We start from the raw sequence: 25,987 nt of genomic DNA on the forward strand, positions 1-25,987 counted from the left end.
TTAAAATAGCCGGTGACTTACTCCAGCTTACCTTAAAATGAAGGAAACACAATCTTTAGAGGTTTTTAAATGTACTGTCTTTTATCTTGATTAATGGAAAAATTATCCCTACAAAAAGACTTTTTAATATGAAGACTACGAAATATTTATTGCTTTATCCATCGGCAGGGCCTTGAAATTCTCCAGAATATTTAGATGTCTCTGCCTAGAAAAGTTTATAAATGCCAATCCAACACTGTAACAAAAATTCCAAACAGAACTGGAAATTAGAATGACTCAACCAAATCATCCCACTATAAGAATATTGTATTTCAATTCTGCATAAACACAGATCAGCATGGTTTGGTTTGTTTTAAAAGTTGCTCATGACCCGCAGAATACAACATCGGTTTATTTCACCATTACCTCTTCCCTTCCATTTCCTTAATGCTATTTCCTTATTTACATTTAAAACATCATCCGATTTGTCTACTGACTTTCTCTGCCCTTAAGGCTTTTTTTAACGTCAATTCTATCTTCACTCAAGGAGATTCTTCCAATCTTGCTTCTTAAAGAGGTTTTATTTGATTGCTTTCCAATTTTATGTAAGTGTCTTACCATAAAGGGAGCATGGAAACTAACAGAAAAAACAATGGGAATTACCTGGACGTTTGCGGGCCAAAACTTTAAGTAGGAACTTCATTACTATTTTTGAAATAAAAATGTCATGCTCTCTTTATATTTGATAATATTTGACATATCTGATAATATGTCTACTACAAACACAGTCTTGTGCTACAAACAGCCACAAACTGAAGTCACAGTGATGTAGCACACAGTCTGATGAATTCAGGTTAACACAAAAAAAATGGTAGGTACCTAGTAGCAGCTGCAATGGTAACAATCATTTATAAACCAAAGCAATCCAAGAACCTAGAAATATATCTGCTAAACTACAAAAAAATCTGTGCAATGAGAGTAGAAGTCTCCAAATTTCAGCCTGATTGCTCAGGGACCACAACAGAAAACTAAACTCAGATGTAAGGAAGTACCAGTTTGGAAAAGTCTCAGCTTTCAAAAATTCGAGATTATTAAAAAGCAATACATCTGCTCATCATTCTATGATTAAATTGTTTTCTAGTCTATGGGAATAAACAGCAGGATACAATCGTTTGCAACATCCGTTTACTCTTTTTTTATTAACTTTTTAAACTAAATTAAGAAAATACTCTTACAGGAAAAAAAAATAGATGAGCACAAAGAAATGCCATGACAAATCCTGAGCCAAATTATCCTACATCATTGCTAGTCTATGAAAACTGGTTTGAATAATAAACATACTGGAGCATTCAGTGACAGCATACAACTCAAAAGTATTTGTAAATTATTAAGTTGTGCATGTTTTTAAATGACAAAACATGCTCACGGGTTTGCTTTAAAATTTCTCACTGCTTGTTATCAAAGTTAAAAGATCATTTGCATACCAATACACATACTGTAAACATGAACTTCTCATTAAGGAAAGATGGGTTTACAGTAATCTGATCTTTTACAAAAAGCTATTGGTAACTGAATCTCTCACTGTCTAACTTTCTAGAAAATTAAACCAGTGTTTCCACTCTCAAAGTTGAAACACTACCGCTTTAGGAAACAGCCCTGTTTATTTGTTAATCAGAAATACAATCAAGTGGCATATTTCCATTTGCTCTTCGGCTGACAGTTTCAGCTTCATTCTGTTTTACAAGAAAACAGCAGACTTGCAGAGGTCCTGTAAATTCTTTCATATCACAACTGATTTAATTACAGCGGTGAAGAAAAGCAGTGGTGATGCAAAATAAGATCAGCCCAATTGCCCTTATCTGACAATAGGATCTCTCTTCCTGTTTGGTTTGCAGCAGTGAGGACTTCTTACTTTGTTTCGGGTTTTTTTGTTTTTTCTTTTTTTTCTGGTCAGGCTGCCTCTGTCAAGGCTGACAGGAGCAAGAAGTTGACATGCCCTTATAATTCCAGCTTGAGAATGATCCTCATACCAATACAGCTGAGTTTCAATCAGTAGGTCGGGGAATGATACTAATGTGGAGAAAATTATCTGGATAGCTCATATGTTCGCTTAGCCATTGTATGGGTGTTTCCAGCATTGGCTCAATTCCATGAATCATCACTTGAGTCTTCTGCTCTCCATCTAATTCAAAGAAAAAGAGAAACAACTAGTATACCATTCAAAGTTCACAGAAAGATTAAACATTTACTTACACGTAGTTCAGAGTAGATTTAATTGGTGTTACACAGTTTAACATTCAACAGAACAAAAAGCAGGAAATACTGGTATGGAGAGAGAGAGATTTCTATCATCTAAAACAGAAACTTTGAGTTAAAATTAATTCAAAGACAAAATCTGGGTTAAAATGAAACTTAATGAAAGTGACACTCTTCTTTATTAGCTGCAAGGGTATTTTTCCTACAGTGATCACAGCTTGATGTCAACACAGTTAAGGCATATCCATCTTGCCCAGCTAAGCATTACATGCATTTTACACAGATCATGCTTAAGATGTTTAGCTTCCTCAAATGTATTGATAAAATTGTGATTTCCTGAAAGTGCTGGACTGTGTGCTGTATGTCACACATACAGTACGTGGAATACTCCTGAAGTAATTTAGTTTTCCTAAGAATAATTTACTTAAGTCACTAGCAAGATTTCAGATTTACTCAGAAGGCTGAACTGGCACCAGCTTTTTGTCACTTTGTTTCATCTCTTGGAAAGGCTAAGTTAGCAAATGATTCCCAGTATGACAAGAATATTTTCTAAGAATATTTCAATTCTTTTTATTTATACTTGTCCCGGAGGATGCAAGTACTTTGATCCTTTGACTCAAATGATGGGAACCAGCTAAAGCAACTGACATAACTGTCATGAAATGAACTAAAAAAAACCCCAGAAAATGAAAATTTATTTCAGAGCCTTGAGATGAGAAGGGCATCTGAAATATGCTCCAAATAATGGTTTGGGGGGGAGTGAAACAGTAGGCAATGACCTTTTACTGATCTTGTACTATATTCCAGCTTTCTCACATGGACCTACCACAGTGAAATCCACATTCAGCACTCAAAAATATCACCGCCTTCTCCAACTGGCATTTTATGCCCCCCTCAACTGTTTATATTCCAGAACAAACCACTGCTCCCCAAGAGTTGCATGGAAGAGAGCAAAATCTAGAAGGGAAGGGGCTCTTTCATTCAGCTACCCCCAGCTGTAGCATAATTCCTATTTTATAAGATGGATAAAATTTTATTTGTTTGGTAAACAGAATGATTTGACAGATGCCTGAAGAAGTTAGTTTGTATTGTGTTATGGCTTTCTATGCCAGTACATGCAAAATTAGACTAGGAAGAATCATCCTTGAATATGGTCCTGACTTTATGCTGATAATTCTTTCTGCAGAAGCAGACAGTTATGCTTGCCTGAAATCATTATATATTACTTGTTACCTACATATAGTATCATATTCTATACATAAATACATACTGATATTAACACTTGGTTAAATACATAAAGCTTGATTCTCTAAATGTATGCATTATTACACTAAACTAAGCACAAACAATTGCTGGTTTCTGGTTTTATTGCAGACAGGTCAGAAGAATGTAGCACATCCTTTAAAAACAAGCTTCTGGCATTTCCAACCAAAGCAGGTATTTATTGGGCTGAAACATTACCAGTCAGATCGTCAAGAATATAAACTCAAAGAGAAGATCTCTGAGACCAAGTTTTTACATTGAGAAGTTAGGGAACTTCTAAATATTTTATTCTTAAAGTAACTTCCAATTACTTCTTAAAGGAACTCAAAAACTATCTACGTTTTTCCATAAACTGGCCACAGAGTTGGTGACTTTTTCACATTTCGCAATACTATTTAATTTTCAGAAACAAGTAATTGCATACACAGACAGAAGGCAGAATGCTGTTTGAGCATTAGCACTGTGCTAGCCACATATCCATAGCTGACTCTTCTCAACAAAAAGTTGCACAAAACATAGATGAAAAACTTCGCTACTTCAGTATCATTTTCTTGTTATTGGAGGAAAGGCTTATGAACAATAAACACTTTCTTTGGCTTTTCTTTTACTTACTGTGTGACAGAATGTTCCTGGATGTGTGCGCTTGTCTGTACTAACTTCATGCCTCTCCTTAAAAACGAAATGCAGATAATCTGGGTGTCCCCATTCCCAGCTCCCTACCCAGCTTTGTCCCTTTCTCATACAAATCTTTTCTTCTGTTCTTCAGCAGACTGAGAAAGTCTCAAGAGGTCAATGAAGAATTTACAGTTTAATTCAAGTCTAAATCTCTGCATTAGCATTGTTTTTACTTTAGAAGCATCTCTGACAAAGAATCGCTTCTCCTTAATTCCTTTTCCCCTTGAGGCTTGACTAAAGAGATCTTATCTACCAATTCCTTATTTACTGTAGCCTTCTTCACAAAATCCATTGGTTTTACTTTAGCATTCTTCCTCCCTTTTGTTACTAGGAACCATAAACTCTCACTTAAGTCACATTTACACAGACTTTCCTCAATTTCCATGTTTTCAGTAACTTCCCCATTTTGAATTAAATAGTCTCTTTCTACAGATGGCCCCCTCTGCTCTATGTAGCAAAAACCTGTCAACAGCAAATACACAAAAAAATAGTGGAAAATATTCTTGTTTTCTCAACAGCTCTTGAATTCTTATCCATGTTTACCACTGTGATCAAGGTTCTGTATAATTTGCTAACTATCATTAAAGTTTCATCTACCTGGTTTATAGGCATAATAGATTTACATAATATTTTTTCTTACATTACTGTTCATAATCTCAAGAGCTGTAGCTTATTTTTTTGTATGCACCTTGACAGACTAAGTGCTGTCCTCTTCCTCCCTACCCCACAGTCTATCAAAACAAAGTGTCTTTTTAGACTGATACCTCTATAAGAGTGTGCAAGTTTCTAAACACAACATATATTTGAATGAGAGGCATAAGATTTAAATTACTTAATCACAAAGAAGATTCATGTCATTATATGCCACTGGACATATGAAAATTAGGCCAAATAACTGTTCATCTGTAGTACATGGGGGTCCAGACCTGACAATATAATTATTGCCACTACCCATTTTACAATTTTCAGTGATGGAGTAAAAAACCCACCCCCACTACCAGGATTTCCTCAAAACAAAGAAGTTCAAATTTTTCACCTCAGTAACTATTTTCTTTTCCTTTTAAAATCATGACAGAACTGAGTTATATGTTACTTATCACATGACCTAAAGATGGCTTCTTTTGCTTTCTTGCAAATTAATCTCAGGAAAAAGATGAAGTGGAAATATCAGAAATATTTCTGAGAGCAGAGCAATACCTGTTTTGTAGAAAGTTTTTATGATGTGTGTACATTGTAAATACTTAAAATCAGAGTATTTTTATATTACTGATGTGATGCACAAGTGACAAATACTGTTTTGGCATTTATGCCTCAAAACCAATTAAGTCATCTCCTATCAGAGTGGTTGCCCTAGGATTATAATATTTTTCTTTTATTTCCATGTGAAAATCAGTAATACAGAAGGCACTATAGCCCTCAAAAGTCTCTAGTGGCAAGTGAAAAGATTATAAAGGTTTTTGGTAAAACATAATGGAGAATGGACTGACAGCAGCCATGAGGAGAAGGACTTGGAGGTGTTGGTTGATGAGAAGTTCAACATGACCCAGCAATGTGATTCTGCAGCCCAGAAAGCCAGCTGTGCCCTGGGCTGCATCAAAAGGAATGTGGTCAGCAGGTCAAGGGAGGTGATTCTGACCCTCTGTTCTACTCTCATGAGACCCCACCTGGAGCACTGTGTTCAGCTCTGGGGCCCCCAACACAAGAGGGATGTGGACCTGATGGAGCAAGTCCAGAGGAGGGCCACAAGGATAGGTCAGAGGGCTGGAGAACCTCTCCTATAAAGACAGGCTGAGAGAGTGCAGCTTGTTAGCCTGGAGAAGAGAAGGCTTCAGGCAGACCTTAGAGCAGCCTTCCAGTACCTAACTGGGGCCTGCAAATAAGCTGGAGACAGGCTTTTTACAAGAGCATGTAGTGACAGGACAAGGGGTAATGGCTTTAAACTGAAAGAGGGTAGATTAAGATGAGATATTGGGAAGAAAATCTCTACTGTGAGGGTGATGAGACGCTGGCACAGGATGACCTAAAAAGCTGTGGCTGCCCCATCCCCGGCAGTGCCCAAGGCCAGGTTCAAGGCCCCCTATGTCTCTGCGAATAGGAGGGGGTTGGAATTCAGTGGTCTTTAAGGTCACTTCTAACCCAACCCATTCTATGATTAATATTCCAATTCTAGAAGGCAGATAACTATGCTTACCTGTTGTGCACTAAGACATTTCTGAGACATTTTAGATAATTTAATTTAGACATTAACTCAAAGGCTTCAACACTTACAGCTGGAACCCAGGCTAGTAAATCATACTATGTAAAGTCAGAAGAGTTTTCCAACTACGTACAGAAAATGGAGAGAGAAGCAGGCAACTCTGAAGTGAAAGGTTTAAGAAGAGCTCTACTTCCCTATCATCTATAAGGTACTACAGTGTTCCTGATCAGGAAACCACCACAAAGAAAGTATTGGCAAAGTACCTTCTTTTGCAGATAGGCATCTGCTGGAAGGAAGCAAGAGACTGCGGCTGTTGCATCTCAACAGAGTCCTTGAGGCAGTGGCTCAAACCTTCCTCAACCTGAGGCAGCATGGGCCCCTCTTTTTTAGACCCTCCTTTAAGGACAATGCCATAATTACTATAATATTTTCTGCTGCTAATCCCAAACTTCCTCTAAAACCCCTCTATGTTCAAGAATCAGTGAGACAAAGAACAGAGAAGAGAAAACCTGTAGTCTTCAGAGAAGGTAATAAGATGTGCAATATCATGCTATCATATGGTAAGTTTTCCTATTTACTTTAGCTATATAAGTTATGGATTGCAAAGGAAACCACTCAACATTAGGAAACAAAATAATTTAATTAGGTTATTCAGTATCAATTCAGATTGCTACACATATGCTGATGCAACCTAAATACACTTTTCTACTGAATTATCTTTTAATTTACAAAGGAAGAATTAACGATGGAGGGAAAAGAAACAATTGTTTTTGAGAAAGATTCAAGTGTCTAAGAGCAGAATAGTGAAAACGCACTACATCTGGCAAGGGTACATATTCAGTCATTTTTCACTTAGATTAGCACCACAATGCTCACCAGTGCTGCAGCTACATACTCCCTTTTACCCACACAGGATCAGCTTCTCTAGCCAGACTACATCTGTGATGCACCACTTAAAATTCTTTAGTGGAACAAAATACCTCCCTTCCGATTTATGGCCTCCAGCAATCACCTGTTAGGGCAATTTAGCTGGCTTAAATTCTTTTGCTGATAGACAATACAAGATATTCAGGATTTAGAAAAAACATCCCTGAAGTACTTCAATCAGAGTCCTTCCTATGCACCTCCTCTGCACAGCAAGTCCTAGAACCTGCCTGTAGTCATCAAAACGGACAAGAGAGAAACCACAGTTTCTTACCAGGGCAGCACCACTTACAAAATTGGCTTTAAAACCCTAAAAAGGGAAATAAAAGCCTTTCTTTCCAAACCAGGAACAAACAATTCACTTCTTGCATAACAGAGGGGCACAAGACTGTATGGTACAAGGATAGTACAAAACATAAGGAATAAATGTATCCAAGGGAAGTGTCATACAGTAGCAGCCTTATGAATAACGTAACAAATGTAGCTTCCAGCTTTTTCAGTTGTGAAGTGGGCCATAAATATTTGCTTGCTTATCTTCAGAATATATCATATGTTCTGGGCTAGATGATACTGAAGGTATTCCTGACATGTTATACGACACTGTAGGAAAACTCGATTTAGGTCTGCATCACAAGGAATGGGGCTCTCCTTCTGAGGATGTGTTGCAGCTGCTTTCCTTTACACCTCTCCAGCAACCCAGATTACCAGGTAGGAGAACAGACCTTGAAGTGCATGTACCTTGAAGCAGGCAGAGCACTTCTTGACTGTGCACTCAACAACTAGTGCCTTGGACATCTCCAAATCTGAAGAGACAATAGAAGTATCTTCACAGAGAAGAAGTTAATCTACCTCCTTAGGATATCTCAGAAAATTACTTACAGACCCATAGCTTTCAGTAATGTACTTCACATGTAGACGCAACCAAGTTTGTTACTGACAGACACTGCTGACTCAATTTTTAAAGCCTAAAGCAAAAGCTGGCTGGGGATAAATCCCTGCCAAGCGAAGGTGAAAATTTCCATCCTGAAAGCTAGACTTCTGGTATAGCACAGAGGAACACATATAAAACTAGGGACAATTATTTACAAAGAGTGCACTATGTTAGCAAGCAAATTCAAAAACTGTTCTCACCTGTAACCACAGGTGGTAAGAAAGAACTGGAGAGTGGCTGAAGTTATCCTTCCCCTCTCTAAGCACATCAAGTTGGATATTCTAGGCCATACAAGAGGCAGCCCCAGCCAAGCCTCATAGTCTAGAGAAGATGCACTCCAGTGGATTCTGCACCAGTAGTAGAATATAAATAAATACTTGATGAACATACTTCACTTTTTGCACTTTTAAGTAGGTAACATCTCTAAAAAACCCAAACCCTCAATATTGTCAGTAATAGTTCAATGTGATGCAGGGATATAAAAATCTTTCAGATGCTAACACTGAAACTAGCACAAAACAAGCTTCACAACTGTTTTCATTGCAAGTACCACAAAAATCACTTTTTTTTTTTTTTGTGGTACATGAAATATCCATAAACTTCACAGGTAGCTGTGCCTGGGATTGCCCCAACTTAGCACTTAGCACTTTGCTTGGTTGAACTTCATGAGGTTGGCATTGGCTCACCTCTCAAGTGTGTCAAGGTCCCTCTGGATTACATCCCTTCTCTCCAGCGTATCAACCGAACCACACAGCTTGGTGTTATTGGCAAACATGCTGGAGGCGTACTCAATCCTACTGTCCGTGTCAGTGACAAAGATGTTGAACAAGACTGGTCCCAATACCAACCCCCAGAGGGACCCCACTCTTTACTGGTCCCCAGTTGGACACTGAGCTGACATATAAAGGTCTCAAACAGAAAACCAAACTTGTATTTTAAAGAAATCTTACTTGCTGAGTACTAACAGGTGCTCAATACCTATGCGATTTTATGGGAAGTACATACAAGTTGAGCTTGGTCAAATGACCACCTGTCTTTGAAAGAGATCAGTACAAATACTTCAGTATTCAGTGAATACTTAAGTTGTCTTTACTGATACAAAATATTTTATATTTAAGAAATGATACCTCAAAGGTCAAAAGCTACTACGTGTCGTATTAAGCAGGGTTTTTTTTAGTTACATTTTTTAGAATAGGAATAAAATCTTAGTATGAGTTTCCAGAAGCTTCATGCTAGCCTGTTCCAGCCATCGTATCCCAGGCTTCTCCCACTTTTCTGAGAATTCCACCCTACCACAAAACAGATCCTGCTTATGACAGTAGTAGGCTCCATTGCTGGAAGAGACTCATTTTCCATAGCAATCTTAGGATACTTTTCGCATCACTTTAACTGCACATAAACAACCAAAATCCTTACTTCTTTCCTCTAGCCTAATTTGGAATAATTATCAGTTTAAACAGAAACACAGATGATACACTGGATCACAATCTGCAAGATATACTATTCAGTATCCTTTTACCAAGAGCAAGAACACACAAAAAGGTCTGCAAAGCTGACTCTAAAAGAGCCGAGCCACAACAAAAGGTTCCTCTGACCTCAGAAATTTAGAGACTGATATGTGACACGAAAGCGCAGGCCTGACTTTCCTTTCTGCCTACATATCCTGACAGCCCTGAGGAAACCCACTGATGCTGATTTCAGAACTAGCACACAGAAATACATGGTCAGTGCATCATTCAGAACAAATATTTTTCCTCTAAACAATTCTGTATCTGGAATAAACATTGCTCCAAACACAGTATGTGGTTTGGAGAATAAGAACTTCAATTCCTGTATACAATCCAAATGCCCAATATGAATATAAATAAATAATCAGGTAGATCTGGTCAACTGGCTGCAACAAGAGAATCTCTCTTGTTTTAACCATTGAAAATAACATGGGTTCAGTGGCTGACACTGAAGGTCACAGTTTTCCTAAATATATTTTCTCAGCTCTGGGTATTCTCCCTATCTACACAGGTATCCCTGAGAACTTTTAACTGTGACAAGTTTCTGGCCTCAAAGACAAGTAATAGCAAATAAAATCCACAACTTCATATTTTGCTAACAGATCTCTTGTAAAAGAGCTGTTATTTTTTAGTAAGCTTACTGGAGAACTCCTTAAAGATAACAGAACGTGAGTGCTTAACCTATCTTCTCTATCTTGTTATTTTGATTTTTAAAAATTCTTCTCAAAAATAAATAGTTCAAAACATCAATCTCTCTCCATTCTGGAGTGTTTTGTTACTGCTATTACGTCTCAGTTTCACCCTTATAGCACCTTGATGTCATCTTACAAGAGCCCCTCATAAGGACTACTGTTTCTTAGTCCAAAATGCTATGATAGAACTAGATTTGTGTCAACTTCCTGAATTCTCTTCTTGCAGAGTACTTGACCACAAACACCAGGCAAGGTATCTCAAGTATTCCTCCACTGCAATACTGTAATGAAGTCCACATTCACTGATTTAGCTTTAATTACTGCTATATTTCTTTACATGGTTTTAACACAGGCAGTTGGCTGATCTCTACATGATCTTGTGGCATAAACATCTCTTACTTGAGTTTAAACATTTGTGAATTAAAGGAGAAGGGAAAAGTTTCTTTATCACAGTTCTTAGTATGATTAGAGCCTCTGGATTTTGCGCCAGCACAGTGCTAGCTTTCTCTACCTTCAAAATGAAAGTAGATAGATAAGCAACATTATAATCTACATTAAGTATCGTTAAACACTGGGAGCAAATCAAATACTTGGCATCACCCCTATGCATCATTTTCTCCTCCATGCAATTTTTCCTCATTATTTCCTGTCATCTACCTCAAGTCTGCCCTCAGTTTAGATAGCCATATTTCTGAAATGTAACAGAAAATGTAGCCTAAACTAATCATCAGAAGAAAGTTTATTACACTTCAGAGCATCTTAAATTTCATACTAGCCAGAAAGTACGTAACAAACTTTTTTGTGTTCCACTGAAAAAGATTTTAGGGAAGCAAAGCTGGCTGCAAACACCAGTAAGTCCATGATGCCCGAGCAGACTATATTTAAAAATTCTCCATGCAGTCCAAAGCAGTTAACTACTGACAGTAGTACTAACATGACCAAGGAGATTTTTCCTTCTGTAGAAGAGCTCGTGCAGCTCAATGGAAAAGCAGATGAGGAAGGAAAGAAAAGTTGTACTTAACTAAACTTTGTTAGTTTTTTTTTTAATTATTTAAAAATATTTAACAGAAGCTTTAAATGGGGTTGTTGTAGGAACTCCTAAACTAATTTATGACAGAACCCTAAAATGCTTTCTTAAACATCTAACATTTTAGTAGCTCAAAGGTTTTAGAAGACCTTAAAATGACCATGTCTAAGATGCTTCCTGTCAAACATCTAGCTTCAGACAGAAAAAAAATTAAAAAAAAAGGATGAAATTCCCAGGAAATATTCTTATGCCCCTTCTTCCTTAGCATGAGTACCTCAGCCCTAAACCAGCAATAAATCTGTGACAGCTTATAAAAGACTGGAGTTACCAAGCGAAACCTACAACACAGTTTTCAGCAATAGGTTTACATTTGGCTATGCACACATGAACAATGTGGCAAAGTTCAATGCAAATCATGCTGCTGTTCCATGTAACAAGCAAGCACACAACACATTTATATACACAAGGAAGAGACAAGGTGTGCATTGAAAGATAAGCATTTAAATGCATGACAAATTGAGCCAAACTCATCCATGATGATTTCCATTGTTGAGGGAAAGCCAGATCACTTTTAGGAGTTGTGTAGCTTTTTTAAACAGCAGGCATCTTGACTTACGATAAGTTAACCCTTTCATGCACCATGCTCTTAATTAGATTTGAGGTTTCCCGTCCCTCTTAACTGTCTACAACTGACCTTCAGAAATTAAGGCCAGGGAAATAAATTTTATCATTATGGTTCTTTAAAACAAAGAAAAAAAGGGGGAAAAATGAGAAACGTTTTTCTCTACAAAGACTGGTATAAAGCAAATCAATTTGCTGTAAAAGACCTCATTGCTCATAGTTCGTGAGAACTTTTATGTCATTGTTTTCAAAATACTATCATGCCAAGCAAATAGCAAATGCTCTGTACAATCGTATTAAATATTCCCCATGCATATGCACATTCATACACTTTTAAAAGGTTTTTAATGACATTCTTGAACTTTCAACCTCTATTTTATGTCATTTTCAAGTTACTATAATTCACATCATGCCTGCAAATATTCTTCAATTCTAATGGCTGTCCATCTTATGAGAATGAACTTTTCAGCTAATCAAATGATAACTATTCCTAGTGAGGCAGAGCAAACAAGGATTACTGTTGCTACGAAATTGTTATCAGTACAGAAAAGACCAACAACATGTACTTATTTTCCTCAAGCCATAATGCTAATTGTTAACCTGCCCAGTTTAATAAATCAAATTCAAAAGTAGACATTTGGACATAATTACAATCTTAAAACATTAGCCCAAAAAGTGATAAGCAACATGTACACATCAAAGGCTTAATGGTTGCTAATGCATGTTTTGCACCTTCTCCCATTTAACTGGAGAAAAATAATCTGTTTCTGCCTTTTTTTTTTTAAATGCTCTTTCCAGTAAAATATTATTATGATACTTAATAAAGCAGACACCTTCACAAGAAAACTAGACACGAAAATGGAGATGAGCTATTCGATTAACCCCAAAGTAATGGACAGTATTGTTCCACGACTGATAAATTCTTCAACCTCTGCTAAGCTGATCAGTAAAAACTCAGCTAATTGAATCCATCGATGTGAAAAACCGCAGGCTCAAGTCTGTACTGCATACATCAAGCTGAAGGATTTCTGCTTCAGCCATGGCGGTAATAGTCAGTGGGGTCAGGTCAAAGAGGGTTAAAGTGAGTCAGGATATAGCCAAAGGAATACATCAAACACTGATTTTAAAAGGGCAATTAATCTTAGACAGAAATGCTTCCTGGGGAATGAGATCTCAATCTTAAGAACACACTACATGATGTAGCAGTAAAAATGTACATATACAAGCTTAGAGAGCTTTCATCCTGTGATCACAAACAGAAGGGGAGTGCTGTTTATCAGAGAAATACAAACCCTTGCTAAAACACTTACATTAGCTTCTTCCGGGCCCTTACTCATTGAAAAATAAATTCTTTAATGAGCAGGCAATAGAGTTTGCACACATGAAATATCTTTTTCTGTACATGTGCTGTATGTTCTATTGAACAGCTAGTAGATTAAAGTATTTAGAGATCTCCACTAAAGTACAATTAAATAATGTAGTCCTGAAAAAAGTTTCTTCAGGAAAGAAGTAAATAAATCATCTGATTTAAATTTAAATCAGATGATTTATTTACTATTTACTTATTATGAAATTATTATGTTATTAAATTTATTAAAGTATTTTATCAAATTTATTATCAAATATTATTTTATTTTATTTACTCATTATTAAAAAAAAATCTGAAGGGCTCTTTAGCCTGAACAGTAACTTTAAACAAAATAATAAAAAAATAAATCCCCCCAAAACAGCTACGTGTTCAGCATTAAGTCTGGAAGTGAATTGTCATCAAAAGTTCATTTTGATTTTTAAAAAAAACCAAGAGTTAGCTCCAAAACTGACAGATAATCATCTTATCTTTAAAGACAGCTTGGCTAATAACAAGTTTTGTTTTTTTTTTTTTTAGAGCTTGGAAAGTATTTTTTCACTTTATAGCAGAAAAGTAGATCCATAAAACTCAAACCACACATATACATCATTTAGAAACAGAATTTGCTAAGTTAATACCATTAATTAGTTAGCAACATTACAGGAATCATTAGCTATGTGAACAATGCACTGCAGGTACATAGCTCTGAAACGAGTTACATCTAATTTTGCTGCATTAGTTTGCAGTTTTGGAGAGCTGGCTTTGCAACCATCCTTCCTTCAACCTGGGGAAACTGATCCCCAACATCTCATGTGGCAGAATGGTATCTCTTTGTGTATCTGTTCCATATATCTGGCTTCTTTGCTTAAATTGCCAGTGACTAACATCTTGAATTAAGGATACTGGATTTAGAGAAATTTCCCAAAGTGTACAGACCCACTGAATTTTGCCATCTTAAGTCTGGTGATGATAACATCAGGACAAAGGGCAAGGACACAACAGGCATTCAAATCTTTAAAGACTAAAGCACCTTTGTGCACATACCAAGCCACTGCATAAGACTCTGGCTTTGACATAAGGAGCAGTTTTACCCCTACTTTCTTACAAATATTCTTCAAATTGCTACAAGTGCCAAATAAGACAGTATAATTTTCCACTGAATGTGAAGTTATCAAAATTTCTCATTAGAATGAGGTATCAAAAAAGGGGACAGCTACTATTAGCAAGTGCGGCTGAATCTTAGAGAAGAAGGACACAGTCAAAAGTGTTTGTTAGTAGATTACTCTGCTTTTCATTATTGAAATGGCTGCTACTTTTCTCCCAGTTCCATTTGTAGGTCCTTTAGTTTTGCAGGTTCTCTTCTTTTTAGCCTTACAAGATATTTATCTCCTGGGAAAATCAGTTTGTACCAATGCATATCAAGGCAGAATAGAACAATACTGCAAGAGAGAAGTAAGGAAGATGGGAATGCTTTTGTTCAATCTACCTCTTATGATACAGTACCTATATCTAATTTAAAGGTATAGATATAGCTATAGATATAGATATCTTCCCCTCCATATTGCTGACAGTAGACCCCAGACTGTTAATCCATGAACACAGCTCACATTTTCGGGAAGAGTATTAATTGGCCTAGGTCAAAATTATGCTGGAGAACTGCTAATACTCACACAGCACAAACAACGCATGTTCTAGCCCTCCTTTTGTTTACTGGAAAAAAGTAAAACCACCAACACCACAATGTCTAAATCTGGCTGTGCACTGAAGTGTCCTGCCTGAGATCTTCATGTTGCAAGTCACAGAATCCCAAGGGTTGGAAGGGACCTCGAAAGATCATCTAGTCCAACCCCCCTGCAACAGCAGGGAAACCTAGAGTACATCACACAGGAACTTGCCCAGGCAGGCCTTGAATATCTCCAACGTAGGAGACTCCACAACCCCCCTGGGCAACCTGTTCCAGTGCTCTGTCACTCTCACAGTAAAGAAGTTCTTCCTGATGTTAACGTGGAACCTCCTATGCTCCAGTTTACACCCACTGTCCCTTGTCCTATCACTGGATATCACTGAAAAAACCTAGCTCCATCATCCTGACACCCACCCTTTACATATCTGTAAACACTGATGAGGTCACCCCTCAGTCTCCTCCAAGCTAAAGAGACCCAGCTCCCTCAGCCTCTCCCCATAAGGGAGATGCTCCACTCCCCTAATCATCCTTGTGGCTCTGCACTGGACTCTGTCAAGGTTTACTGCTATCTCCTGAAAGCTTTGGTAGAGCCATTAAAATCTTCAGTTACACTTGTACCAGTTACAACACTAAAGGCACCCGCGATTATACAAGACATGAACGTTAATAGGATGATGAACCGTACTAAAAAGAAAAAACAACAACTCTAAAAAGAAACAAACAAACTGATTTCAGAATATTCTCACATTTTCTATGAAACTAACCATAAAAAAAAATCCTGTAAGTCTATACACTGTGTTTTTGATGGCTCAGTTATACTGAGTGATCTCTTTGATCTCCTTGGGGTGAGACACCCTGATTTAGATCAGGATTCAAAAAAAATCCAATTCTTAACTCTGTTACTGACCTCAGTGTGGCCAGGTGCAAGCCACGTCACCCCTCTGTGCCTCTAATTTCTCCTTCCTTTTTGTCTCTTCACTCATCTTTTGTCTAAGTGATATATTCTGTGGGAACACATTGCAATATCCATACAGTGCGTAAAGAACCTGAGGTCTCCTCCTAAAACACAGAAAATATACCTTTTAAAACTGAAAATTCATCACAAGCAAAACATTTTGTCAAGATATGCATGGCAGATTACTGACAGAAAACTTGCCCAATTTCTAGTAATTTTCTACAATCAGAAAAAGAAATGAAGAAAATGTCTGATTTTCAGATCCATAGAGCATTCTACCCAGGACCTGCGGACAGCACACTCATACTCCCAGGAAGTGCAGCTCTATTGCAGTCCTTGAAGCAGACTGCTCTAGGATGAAATACACCACTTTTTTTCTGCAGAGAATTTCAGAAGTGCAGGCTTGTGACTTCCAAACAGAATAATCTACATTAAAAAAAATAATTTTGCTCTGTGGAGGACTTGACTTTCTCCACTTCATACTACTACTGTTATATAATAGACATAAAAGTTTGTTGTGCCTGAATAAAATCATTTGCCTTCTGACAAATTTGAAGAGAAGAGTCTGGAGTCTGATACTAATAAAACTTATTGGGTGGTCGACAGAATGAATTTAGCTGAAGCTGAACAAATTTCCAAAGACTTGTCTGAGAAACAGGATTATTTCCCTATTTGCTGTACCTCTTCCTTTATTCTACCCTTCTGAATGTGAATGCATGTGCACGACCAGAAACCACTTCTAAGTCACAAAGTGACTTAGAAAGAAAAGCACATCGCTCTTGTGATATTAGGGAAGTTGCTAGATGGAAGAAGGCAGACTAGACTAAAACAGTATGTTTCAGTTAGAAGGGACCTACAATGATTACCAAGGCTAACTGCCTGTTCAGTTCAGGGCTGACCAAAAATTAAAGCATGTCATTAAGGGCATTGTCCAAGTGCCTCTTAAACACTGGCAGGCTTGGGGTATCAACTGCCTCTCTAGGAAGCCTGTTCCAGCATTTGACCACCCACTTAGTGAAGAAATGATTCCCTGTTGCAGCTTTGAGCCATTCGACATGTCCTACAACTGGGTGCCATGAAGAAGAGCTCAGCACCTCCCTCTCCACCTCCTCAGGAAGCTGTAGAGAGCAATGAGGGTGCTCCTTAGCCTCCTTTTCTCCAAACTAGACAAGCCCAAAGTCTTTAACTGCTCCCTTATCAGACATTCCTTCCAGATCCTTCCAGACCTATCACCAGCTTTGTTGTGCTCCTTTGGACACATTAAAGGACCTTCACCTTCTTTACTGGTGGGGCCAGAACTGCACACAGTATTCCAGGTGAGGCCATGCCAACACTGAATGCAGTGGGACAATCCCCTCTTTTGACTGGCTAATTATACTGTATTTGATGCCTGCAAAGATGTGGTTTGCTCTCTTGGCTGCCAGGGCACACTGCTGCCTCATATGGAGCCTGCTTTTGACCAGCAATCCCAAATCCCTCTCTACAGGGCTACTTGCCAGACACTCTGCTCTCATTTCATAACTGTGCCCAGCATTACTCCATCCTAAGTATAGGGTACAGCATTTGGACTTGTTAAATTTCATCCCATTTGCCACTAGGAAAGGGGCAGAGGGGTTCCTAGTTACCAAACAGATAATCCTTGTATAGTCAATTGAGGTAAAGTTGGAGAAATCCTTAAAACCAAGGTATGTTTGCTGTTTCCTGAGAATTCTATGCAGAAAGATCACAACAAGCACCCAGATCCCCACCATGGGTTAGTCTCTTTTCTTCTGGGAGTAAGCAAGCCAGAACAGTCTCTTTGGTTATACAAAGAGTTTTGTCAGGAAATGAAGATGGCTAACAAAAACAAACATATAAACAGCACAGCTGCCACACTATTAACCCTCGGATTACTTGTACCTTTCTGTGTAGTCAAGACAAATTAATTCATTACATATATATTACTAATGAATTCTGTACTCATGACTATTAATTCTATAATGTCAAGACAACCTTTGGACTTCTACCCCTTGCAATTTTAACTCCAAAAATATAATGTCTTTCCATTACAACTTAAGAACAAAAAACCCAACAAAAAACAGGCAGCAACTGGGGCAGGTGGGGGGGTGGGGTTATAAAAAAAAATAAAACCAAAAAAGTCAGAAGTCAGAAGGATGAAAGGCAGATGCAGAAGGATAATCCAAGCAGATGGCCCGGTTAAGAAAAAATAACAGGCACAAATAATGACTCACACCAGAAAGGAGACGTACATAATGACCTGCTCTAACTTGGAGAGCACCACTGAGTCAAGGACACAAAGAGGGTGGAACAGCTTAAGTAGTAGAGTCTGAAGTTCAGTTCCGACCTGCAAGATGACTGCCATAGCACAGAAGTCAGTAGATTAGCATTCACATCACTAGTGAGCTTTTAGTATGCCTACAAACTACAAGACAGGTTTCACAATATTGTCATATCCATCTGGGATGAAAGTGTGACTAAAACTGCCTAAAACTGATTATGGCTAGTTTTATTTCTAAATGTAGGTGGCCTGGAAAAGTATTTCAACACTGTACCTTCACAGCATTGAAAAGCACAGACCAGCCTGCAGACTTACTAGCCAGACATGAGGAGCAAAAACTTCCTAAACTTGCTTACCACTGGAGCAGCAAGGACTGGGATGGTGCTGTGCAGCTCCCATAGTAAACCCCAGGCCCAAATAATTCTGACCTCAGACAGAGCAATTTCAGCTATATTTCATGTCAATCCAAAACTATTCACACTGCATACATTTATCTCCTTCTACTGCATTACTTGTCACTTGTATCAAAATTAGGACCTTACACAGCAAATCTAATCTAAATTCAATTTTCTGTTTGTCTAATTTACTGGAAGTCCCTGCTCAGAAAACTGAGGGAGAACAAAAAACAATTAATATGTAGTCTCTCATACAATATACATTAAAAAAAGCTGAGAGTTAATTGAAAACAGTTGATCACTAATTTTACAAAATCATTCAGTACAGCAAGTCTTAAGAGAAAAATCCTGGAAGTCTTTTTGATCCTTGCTTTATTTCTGAAAGAACTAATGACACTGCTGTAGAAAGAGGTCAGTTCACACAGCTTTTCTGAATGAACAACAATGCTGTGAAAACTGGGATTGATTGATAGCCTACTGTTTGCGTCATTATGTCCAAATGTTTACCATTTGAGTCTTCAAGGAAGCATGAGACAAAAATCAAAACAAGTTTCATGAAGACTTCAACAACACTGGCAAATTAAAATTGTATCCAGAATTGTTTAGACATGATAGCAGTGGAAGAAAACTGTTTCCCTCTGCATTATACAATTTTTATCTTTGCATTATGCACAATGTCTTAAATTTCTGGTGTGGAAGAGGAAAGATGTCTTTCCCTCCCCCAGAACAACTCTGTTTTCTATCATTTTAACCCTTTATTTCTTCAAAGCATTCTGTTGAACTCAACAGTTTCCTTTTTCAGTTGTTGCTCTGTAGTTATGCAAGATCATACTGTGTTCATCCCCTTCTCCTAATGAGTCACCATTTCTAAATTAACTGTTTAACATATTAGAATGTTCTTTTACAGCAACCTCATATATGTCTATAACAAATGCCTATAAATAAATTTTTTAATTGCTGTGAATTATTCACTTTTTTTTTCAAGTTTGATAAATTCTGAAGTTCAGAACTGATATCACTACTTCTGGAAACAAAGGCTCCTTAACTGGCAACAGGAACACCTATTATCCGATGCATAAAACCATGGCAAAATGCAGCATGACCTCTCTAGCAGCAACAGACAGATAACACTTAATTTTATTTATCTGTCATAAATGACACTATTGCTGTAAGCACTATGCTGTAGCCTGATCTACCTAATCTCAGTAAGACAGAGGTTATTAGACAGCAATGAAAAATAGACTTGGTGCTATCGCCATCAGGCACAGATATTGAATTTCGTTATTCAGCAGTTTTGGGAACATAGGTAATGTGTTCTACCACATCGGCTATGTCACATTATGCTATCTTTACAGGCAACAACATGGTCTTAACATCTTCTCTTCCTTACCTTCACAGAAGTTACAGAAACTGTAACTATGCAGTCTAAAGGACCACAAGCAACATCATGGTTCATCTTAGCCTGTTCCTCCATAATGTACTACATCCTCTCACAAACAGTAATAACTCTTAAGTTATTTAAATAACTGCCTAATTTTCTAGAACTGGAACTATGGCTGACCATTCCACCACACAAGAACTGTTCATTTAAAGGATCAAATTTTGTCTGTGCAAGTGGCATCTACAAGCACAGGAAAAGATCAGACTATTTTACTGTAGCATGAATAGTAACAATAATATTAATCTGATTTTAACACTGGAGTCCTCATGAATAGGTGTTTCATATTAACATAAAAAAAGACATCTGTCATTCAAAATTGCATGATGCACATTTTCTGAGAAGTAAAACTAGGATTTCGAACTGTTGGTTAGAAAGGAGCTTTGTACAATTTCAAGAATGCAAAATGGTGAATGAGAAGGGTGACAACTAGACAATTTCATTTTGGACTTCCTGGAGTAACCAGGACATTAGCCTTCTACGAAATGAGCTTTTGAAATGAGTTTGAAAAGCTAGAAAAATAATTAAACAAATTATGGTAAGCTTAGTCAAAGAAGTAAGACAAGCCAATTTAAAAAGATGCAAAAGCAGATAAAAGGATAACAGGTATAACTTGAATAGAGGTATTTAAGAAGCACAATGCAGAAAAAAGGAAACAGCTGTTAAGAGCCACTGACACGAAAGAAAGTAAGATGGATCAACACAAGCTGAAAAAAAACTGAAAGATAAATACTACTCTTCAATAGTGCTGCGATTAAAATCAGAAATAACCAATCGTTTAATCATTGCCCAAAACCTAAATGACCAGCCTGCCTTCTTTTTAAGGTAAAACCAAAACCAAGCCCACCTCCCCTGCCCAAGATATGATCAGAACTGAAAACTAAACACAATGTAATATGCTCAAATTGCAAAACTTGCAAGGGTTTAATCTGAAATACTGAAAACTGAAGTGAAATTGCATATGTTCTCGTAAGGATTCCCAGTAACTCTAGGTGGTCGGGAATAGTAGTCCATGAATAGCAAGCTAAGTATTACAACCACAGAACTCCCAAGTTCTGTTTTAATTGCATGCAGTCTCTAGATTAATTTAAGTAAACAATAATTATGGAAATACAGTAAATAAGAAATATACTAACAAACAGTGTAAGTTTACCCATTGTAAAATTATAGACTGAAGTGTCGGTCTTTCATTTATGAACTGCTGTGTTAATTGGAATTTATTATTGCAGTAACTACAGGCCAAATAATAACATCCATTAAAGAGAGATAACAGTAGGCTGCAATGCAGAGGAAGTGATTAATAGATTAGCTTGTGTTTGAGAATATTGATTTTTATATTTATTAAACATGTTAAGTAGGACTTTACTCCTTCCCAAATTTTGCGTTAACACAGGAAGATGAGAGCAAAGAAAAAAAAAATTAAAACAAACCTTGCATCAGTATTAAATGCAAGGTGATGCACTTTTTGTGATGACTTGGTATTACTATTTCTGTTGTCACATAACCACAATTGCTGCCTGTGAAGCAGCTAAACAGGCCCCAAGATGAAAGAAAAGCTACTCAGTTAATGAGAAAACATCTGATTTAACACATCTGCTGTCTAAACACTCATTTAGACAGAAAATGATAGTGAGTTATATTAGATCAGTTCTAACATAGTACTTCTCTGAAGTACTCTCTATTCTTCAAGATCTTTAGTACTAATAGAAGTAACCATTGTCCTTGTTTTAGAGAAACAGGGTATCTCTTTGCAGTCAAGAGAAAACTTTTGGCAATTACATTAGTTAAGAACTACACTGGTTTCAGTTCTTGTTCTAATTCAAAGTACTGCTTTTCTTCACACTTTCTGATCATCACTAAGAATGTGTAAATTGTTTGATATGCATTTTGACAAGTAAATTCCAAACTGCTATCTCTATTTGACAACTTCGCTGTGGTGACTAAAGAGGAAAAAAAAGGTCAAGCTAACACTCCCTGTAGCCTGAAGAGGTAAAAGGATAGACTAAGTAGAAGCCACTCTTTTCTTTGGTCTAACAATGCCCATGACAAAAAGCCTTTAACTTTTATCCACCACTTTGCAATGAACAGTTTAAGGAGATGAAACTATCTAGCAACCCAGAAAGGTGAACACTGTACAGTTAAGGAGAATAATATATATACATTTGAACAAATGACTAGTTTGAGGAGAGACTGGGACATAAGGGTTGGGATAATAACTGCTCGAGTTCTTATTTTTTAGTGTACTTCAACAAACAATAAAACCTTTGAACAGTTTCATAAGCTAATTTAAGTAAAGCACAGTATCTAAAGCAATCCACAGTCTATAATAGTCCAAAATAACATTGACAATATTTAACAAAGGCTATTTTCACTATCAGTGTTTTAATGCCACTATTCAACCTGTTCTACTCTTGACAACATTCTTTCCATCATGTTTTTAACAGTTGGTAATCAAAGTATATATTCAATCCACATATATAAATAATTTTTTCATTGAAATACTTTTTCTCAGCACAGTTAAAAGAGAGACTTAATTATATCCATGTTTCTTAAAGCAAAGGCATATAGACACTGTGGGTGGTTCTTGAAACCCTTCCCTCTGTCTTCTTGTGGTGGTCCCTAAGTATTTGGCAGCAGGAACAGCTCACATATATGGCTACGAATGCCGAGTCTGAAAATCATATATTCTCTGTGTTCCCACGGCACAAAGCTCAGTTACGGACGTCACCATAGACAAGCAATCACCACAATTACCATGAAGCTTCCACAGTTGAATGAAAAGTCATTGGAAAAGAGAAACCCATAGAGGAAAAAGGGAAAAAAAAAATTCAACAGATGGAGAAAAACAGAAAGAGAAACCTATACTGATTGTGTTGCACTGACAAAAAGATGCAGCTAATGTCATAAACACATTAATTCCATAAAGAGGGGGGTTAAAAAAATCACTTGTAGAAAAAAGTATCTAAATTACTTCTTGAAAACAAGAGTGAAAAAGGTTGAGAACAACTTCCTTCAATAATACCTACCGTGTCCTTAAGCATATCCTTGATGAGATATTAATTTTTTTCCTGTATTCAGAGAAATTAGGTAGATATAAACTTTGCTAAGAATACATAAAATCTGAAAATCCAGGTGTGGAAAACAGCTTGTCATCTTTTTCTAATATACCTTTGACAATTTTGTTACATGATTATTTTAATGCCTTGACGAGAACAAATATAAATTGTAGATAAAAAAATTTAATCTTACAAACCCAAAAATAAGAAGATAGCAAAAAAAGGTCCAAAGAAGGCAATTTTTAATATGAAATTCAAATAGCCTTGACCAAAAACTATTCTTCCATCAGAAACTGTTTCATCAAGATTATCCAATGGGAGGAGACTGTATTATCTTTTTATAGATCACATACTGAAGTCAAAGAGACATCATGGTCAGAAATACATATTTTTTGAAGGGTCGGAAAGGACTAATGAGAAGCCTAGAACCTGACTTCAGAGAGTACCTGGTGCTTGCGCACTCAAAGCCCCAGAGCTCTTGCTGATTCCAAGTATAAGCAAGCGAGCTGTTCAGCTGAATGCTCATGCTGATCACTGGACTTTTCTGGCTCTTCAATGAAACGGGTGGTTTTGTAACACTCAGTTTGCCTACTATCCCATATAAATGAACTCCCTATGGGAGAAAGAACTGAAATCAATTCCCAAAGGCAGTGTTCCGCTGCCTAAATTGCAGTCCTTCCTAAGGTACATTAATTACCCATCGATCACTTCAATAATCAGGACAATGGTTTTCTCACAACACAGCCCTCACAGTAAAACATTCCCTGCCTGTGCAGGAAGGCAGAAGTCTCACAGAAGACAAAAGGAGTAGAGAGGTGGACAGTGATTATAAGCTGTACGCATAATGATCAGTGTGCAACTGTACAGAAATTAAGATTGTACAGGTGGTCTACAACTCTGACACATCCTAAATTTCAAGTAATTTGACTTCAAATGGATACAACTACTTCAGAAGGAAAACATTTATGCATAGTCTTCCAGGTTTCAAAAAAATGCTTGCAAATTAAATTCTCATGGGCCCATAAAATGGATGGAAACACTCAGCTCTACAGTCTCCTCCTCTTTTTGAACTGGTGGAGCATCTACTGACAGAGGAAGTTTGTTAAACTCTCACTGAACCAGCAGAAAGAAAATGAGTTGACAGAGTGGGTTTCATGGACACTTCAGCAACACAGACATGCTGAGATCTTGGGAGTCTACTTGCTGGAAAAGGGAGAAGTATGCCCTCATTATGGCTGCTAACATTTCTACAGGCAAAACTCAGAAGTGGCATTATGCGTTCCAATTGAGTTAGTGGGGCTTTTTTCTTTAATAGCTCAAAGCTGTATTAAGAGTGTGAACACTTAAGATGGTACATACTGCATGTGAAGAGTGAATGAGTGGATTAAGCCAGCAAGAGAATAATCAAAATTCACTTACTGATTCCGCCCTTGGAGGAATCAAGGGGTGGAAACATTTACATGAGGTGTGTTGTCATCCTGGTCACCATAAGCTTAATTCATCAGTGAGGAGAGTATGATGAACTGAGGCCATGGGCATCCACCTTTTCAGGTAATTTTCCAGGAGTCTGATCACTTCTCTGTCATCTTTCCTTTTTATTCTAGTTCTGCCTCTTCCTGATCTATCTCCTAGGGTTTTTTTTCCTTTCCATGTTACCACGATTAATTTTCTACTTTGTATTCCTGTCTGGGGTGTAGCCTACTTCTACATCAAACACTGTACAAGTCTTCCCCAGTCCCTTTTCTAACTGTCTCCAGATCCTGACCACCTATCCGCCTGCACCTTCTCATTCTGCCAGTGCAAACTGCCCTTATTTTCAACTTCTAATTCAATTATTTTTTCCAAACAGGTCTCCAGATCATCCAAATCACTTTGCCAGTGTATGATCCACATGTGAGATACTGCTTTTCCTCCCCCATCTTTTTATCATCTATCTCACTTACTTCGTCCAGGTGTTCACAGTTATTATGTCAGGGTTTGGCTTTTGCCCCAATCTCTTTCATCCTACCACATTGTTTATAGTTGCTCTCGCCATCACATTTAATGACTCACAGATAGTAATTTTCTTCCAAATTCAGTCAGTCTGCCTTCACCGGCTCTATGTATCAGTCTACCCTCATATCTCCTCAAGACTTCATGTTATTTTCTGTTTTTAGCTAGGTCTAGTATTTCCTTCTGTTCCCTGCCAGAAAAGGAGGAGAACACTCAAAATATAAGAGAAGCAACTGAACAACAAAACAATACAAAGGTGCATTACAGGAGAAATTCTACTGAATCCTAGATAGCCCATACTCACGTGAGTGATCAAATTTATTAAATTAATGTTTGCAAGTTGCTTAGTAGAATCTTACATATGAAAACTAGGCCAAATTTAAGAGATTTAGAGAGGAACACACAAACATATTCCAATACAACAAAACCCTTCCACCAAATTTGAAACTATTCCTCCTAAGTGTAAGGATAGTACCTATTTTAGTTTTATTTCCTAGAAGTAACCACAATTTTTTGCCCCATTGAGTAAACAGTTGTCCTGTTTATGAGACAAAAGTGATGGTATATTGAAAGATGTGGGATCTGGGCATGATATGAATGGTATGGAGTAAGAGGTGGATACTGTCCTGGGTTCAGCAGTAGCAGTCATTTTTCTCCTTAGTAGCTGGTGCAGTGCCGTGTTTTTTGACTTTCAGCCTGGGAACAACGCTGATAACAACAATGTTTTAGTTGCGCTGATCAGTAATGTTTACTCTGACCGAGGACTTT

The 25,987-nt window shown here is 37.4% G+C and overlaps 1 protein-coding gene across 3 annotated transcripts in view; it reads right to left on the reverse strand.

The window, feature by feature from the left end:
• Window positions 1–1,150: 1,150 nt before the first annotated feature.
• ATG5 (autophagy related 5) overlaps window positions 1,151–25,987 on the reverse strand; it is a 77,921-nt gene continuing 53,084 nt past the window's right edge. Inside the window, exons 8-9 of one of the 3 annotated variants that reach the window (XR_004081326.2) lie at window positions 16,013–16,164; window positions 2,038–2,161 (exon numbers count right to left, since the gene is read on the reverse strand). Coding sequence is in view for 2 of the 3 variants with exons in the window: in XM_005154663.3 (XP_005154720.1) it covers window positions 2,025–2,161 (137 nt within the window). In the remaining variant the exon portion in view is untranslated. Of the gene's footprint in view, window positions 2,162–16,012; window positions 16,165–25,987 lie in introns of all 3 variants that reach the window. The other 2 variants (XM_005154663.3, XM_031054065.2) reach the window with 2 other exon arrangements.

The sequence above is a fragment of the Melopsittacus undulatus genome, chromosome 3 (assembly GCF_012275295.1).
Source record: "Melopsittacus undulatus isolate bMelUnd1 chromosome 3, bMelUnd1.mat.Z, whole genome shotgun sequence".
NCBI lineage: Eukaryota > Metazoa > Chordata > Aves > Psittaciformes > Psittaculidae > Melopsittacus > Melopsittacus undulatus.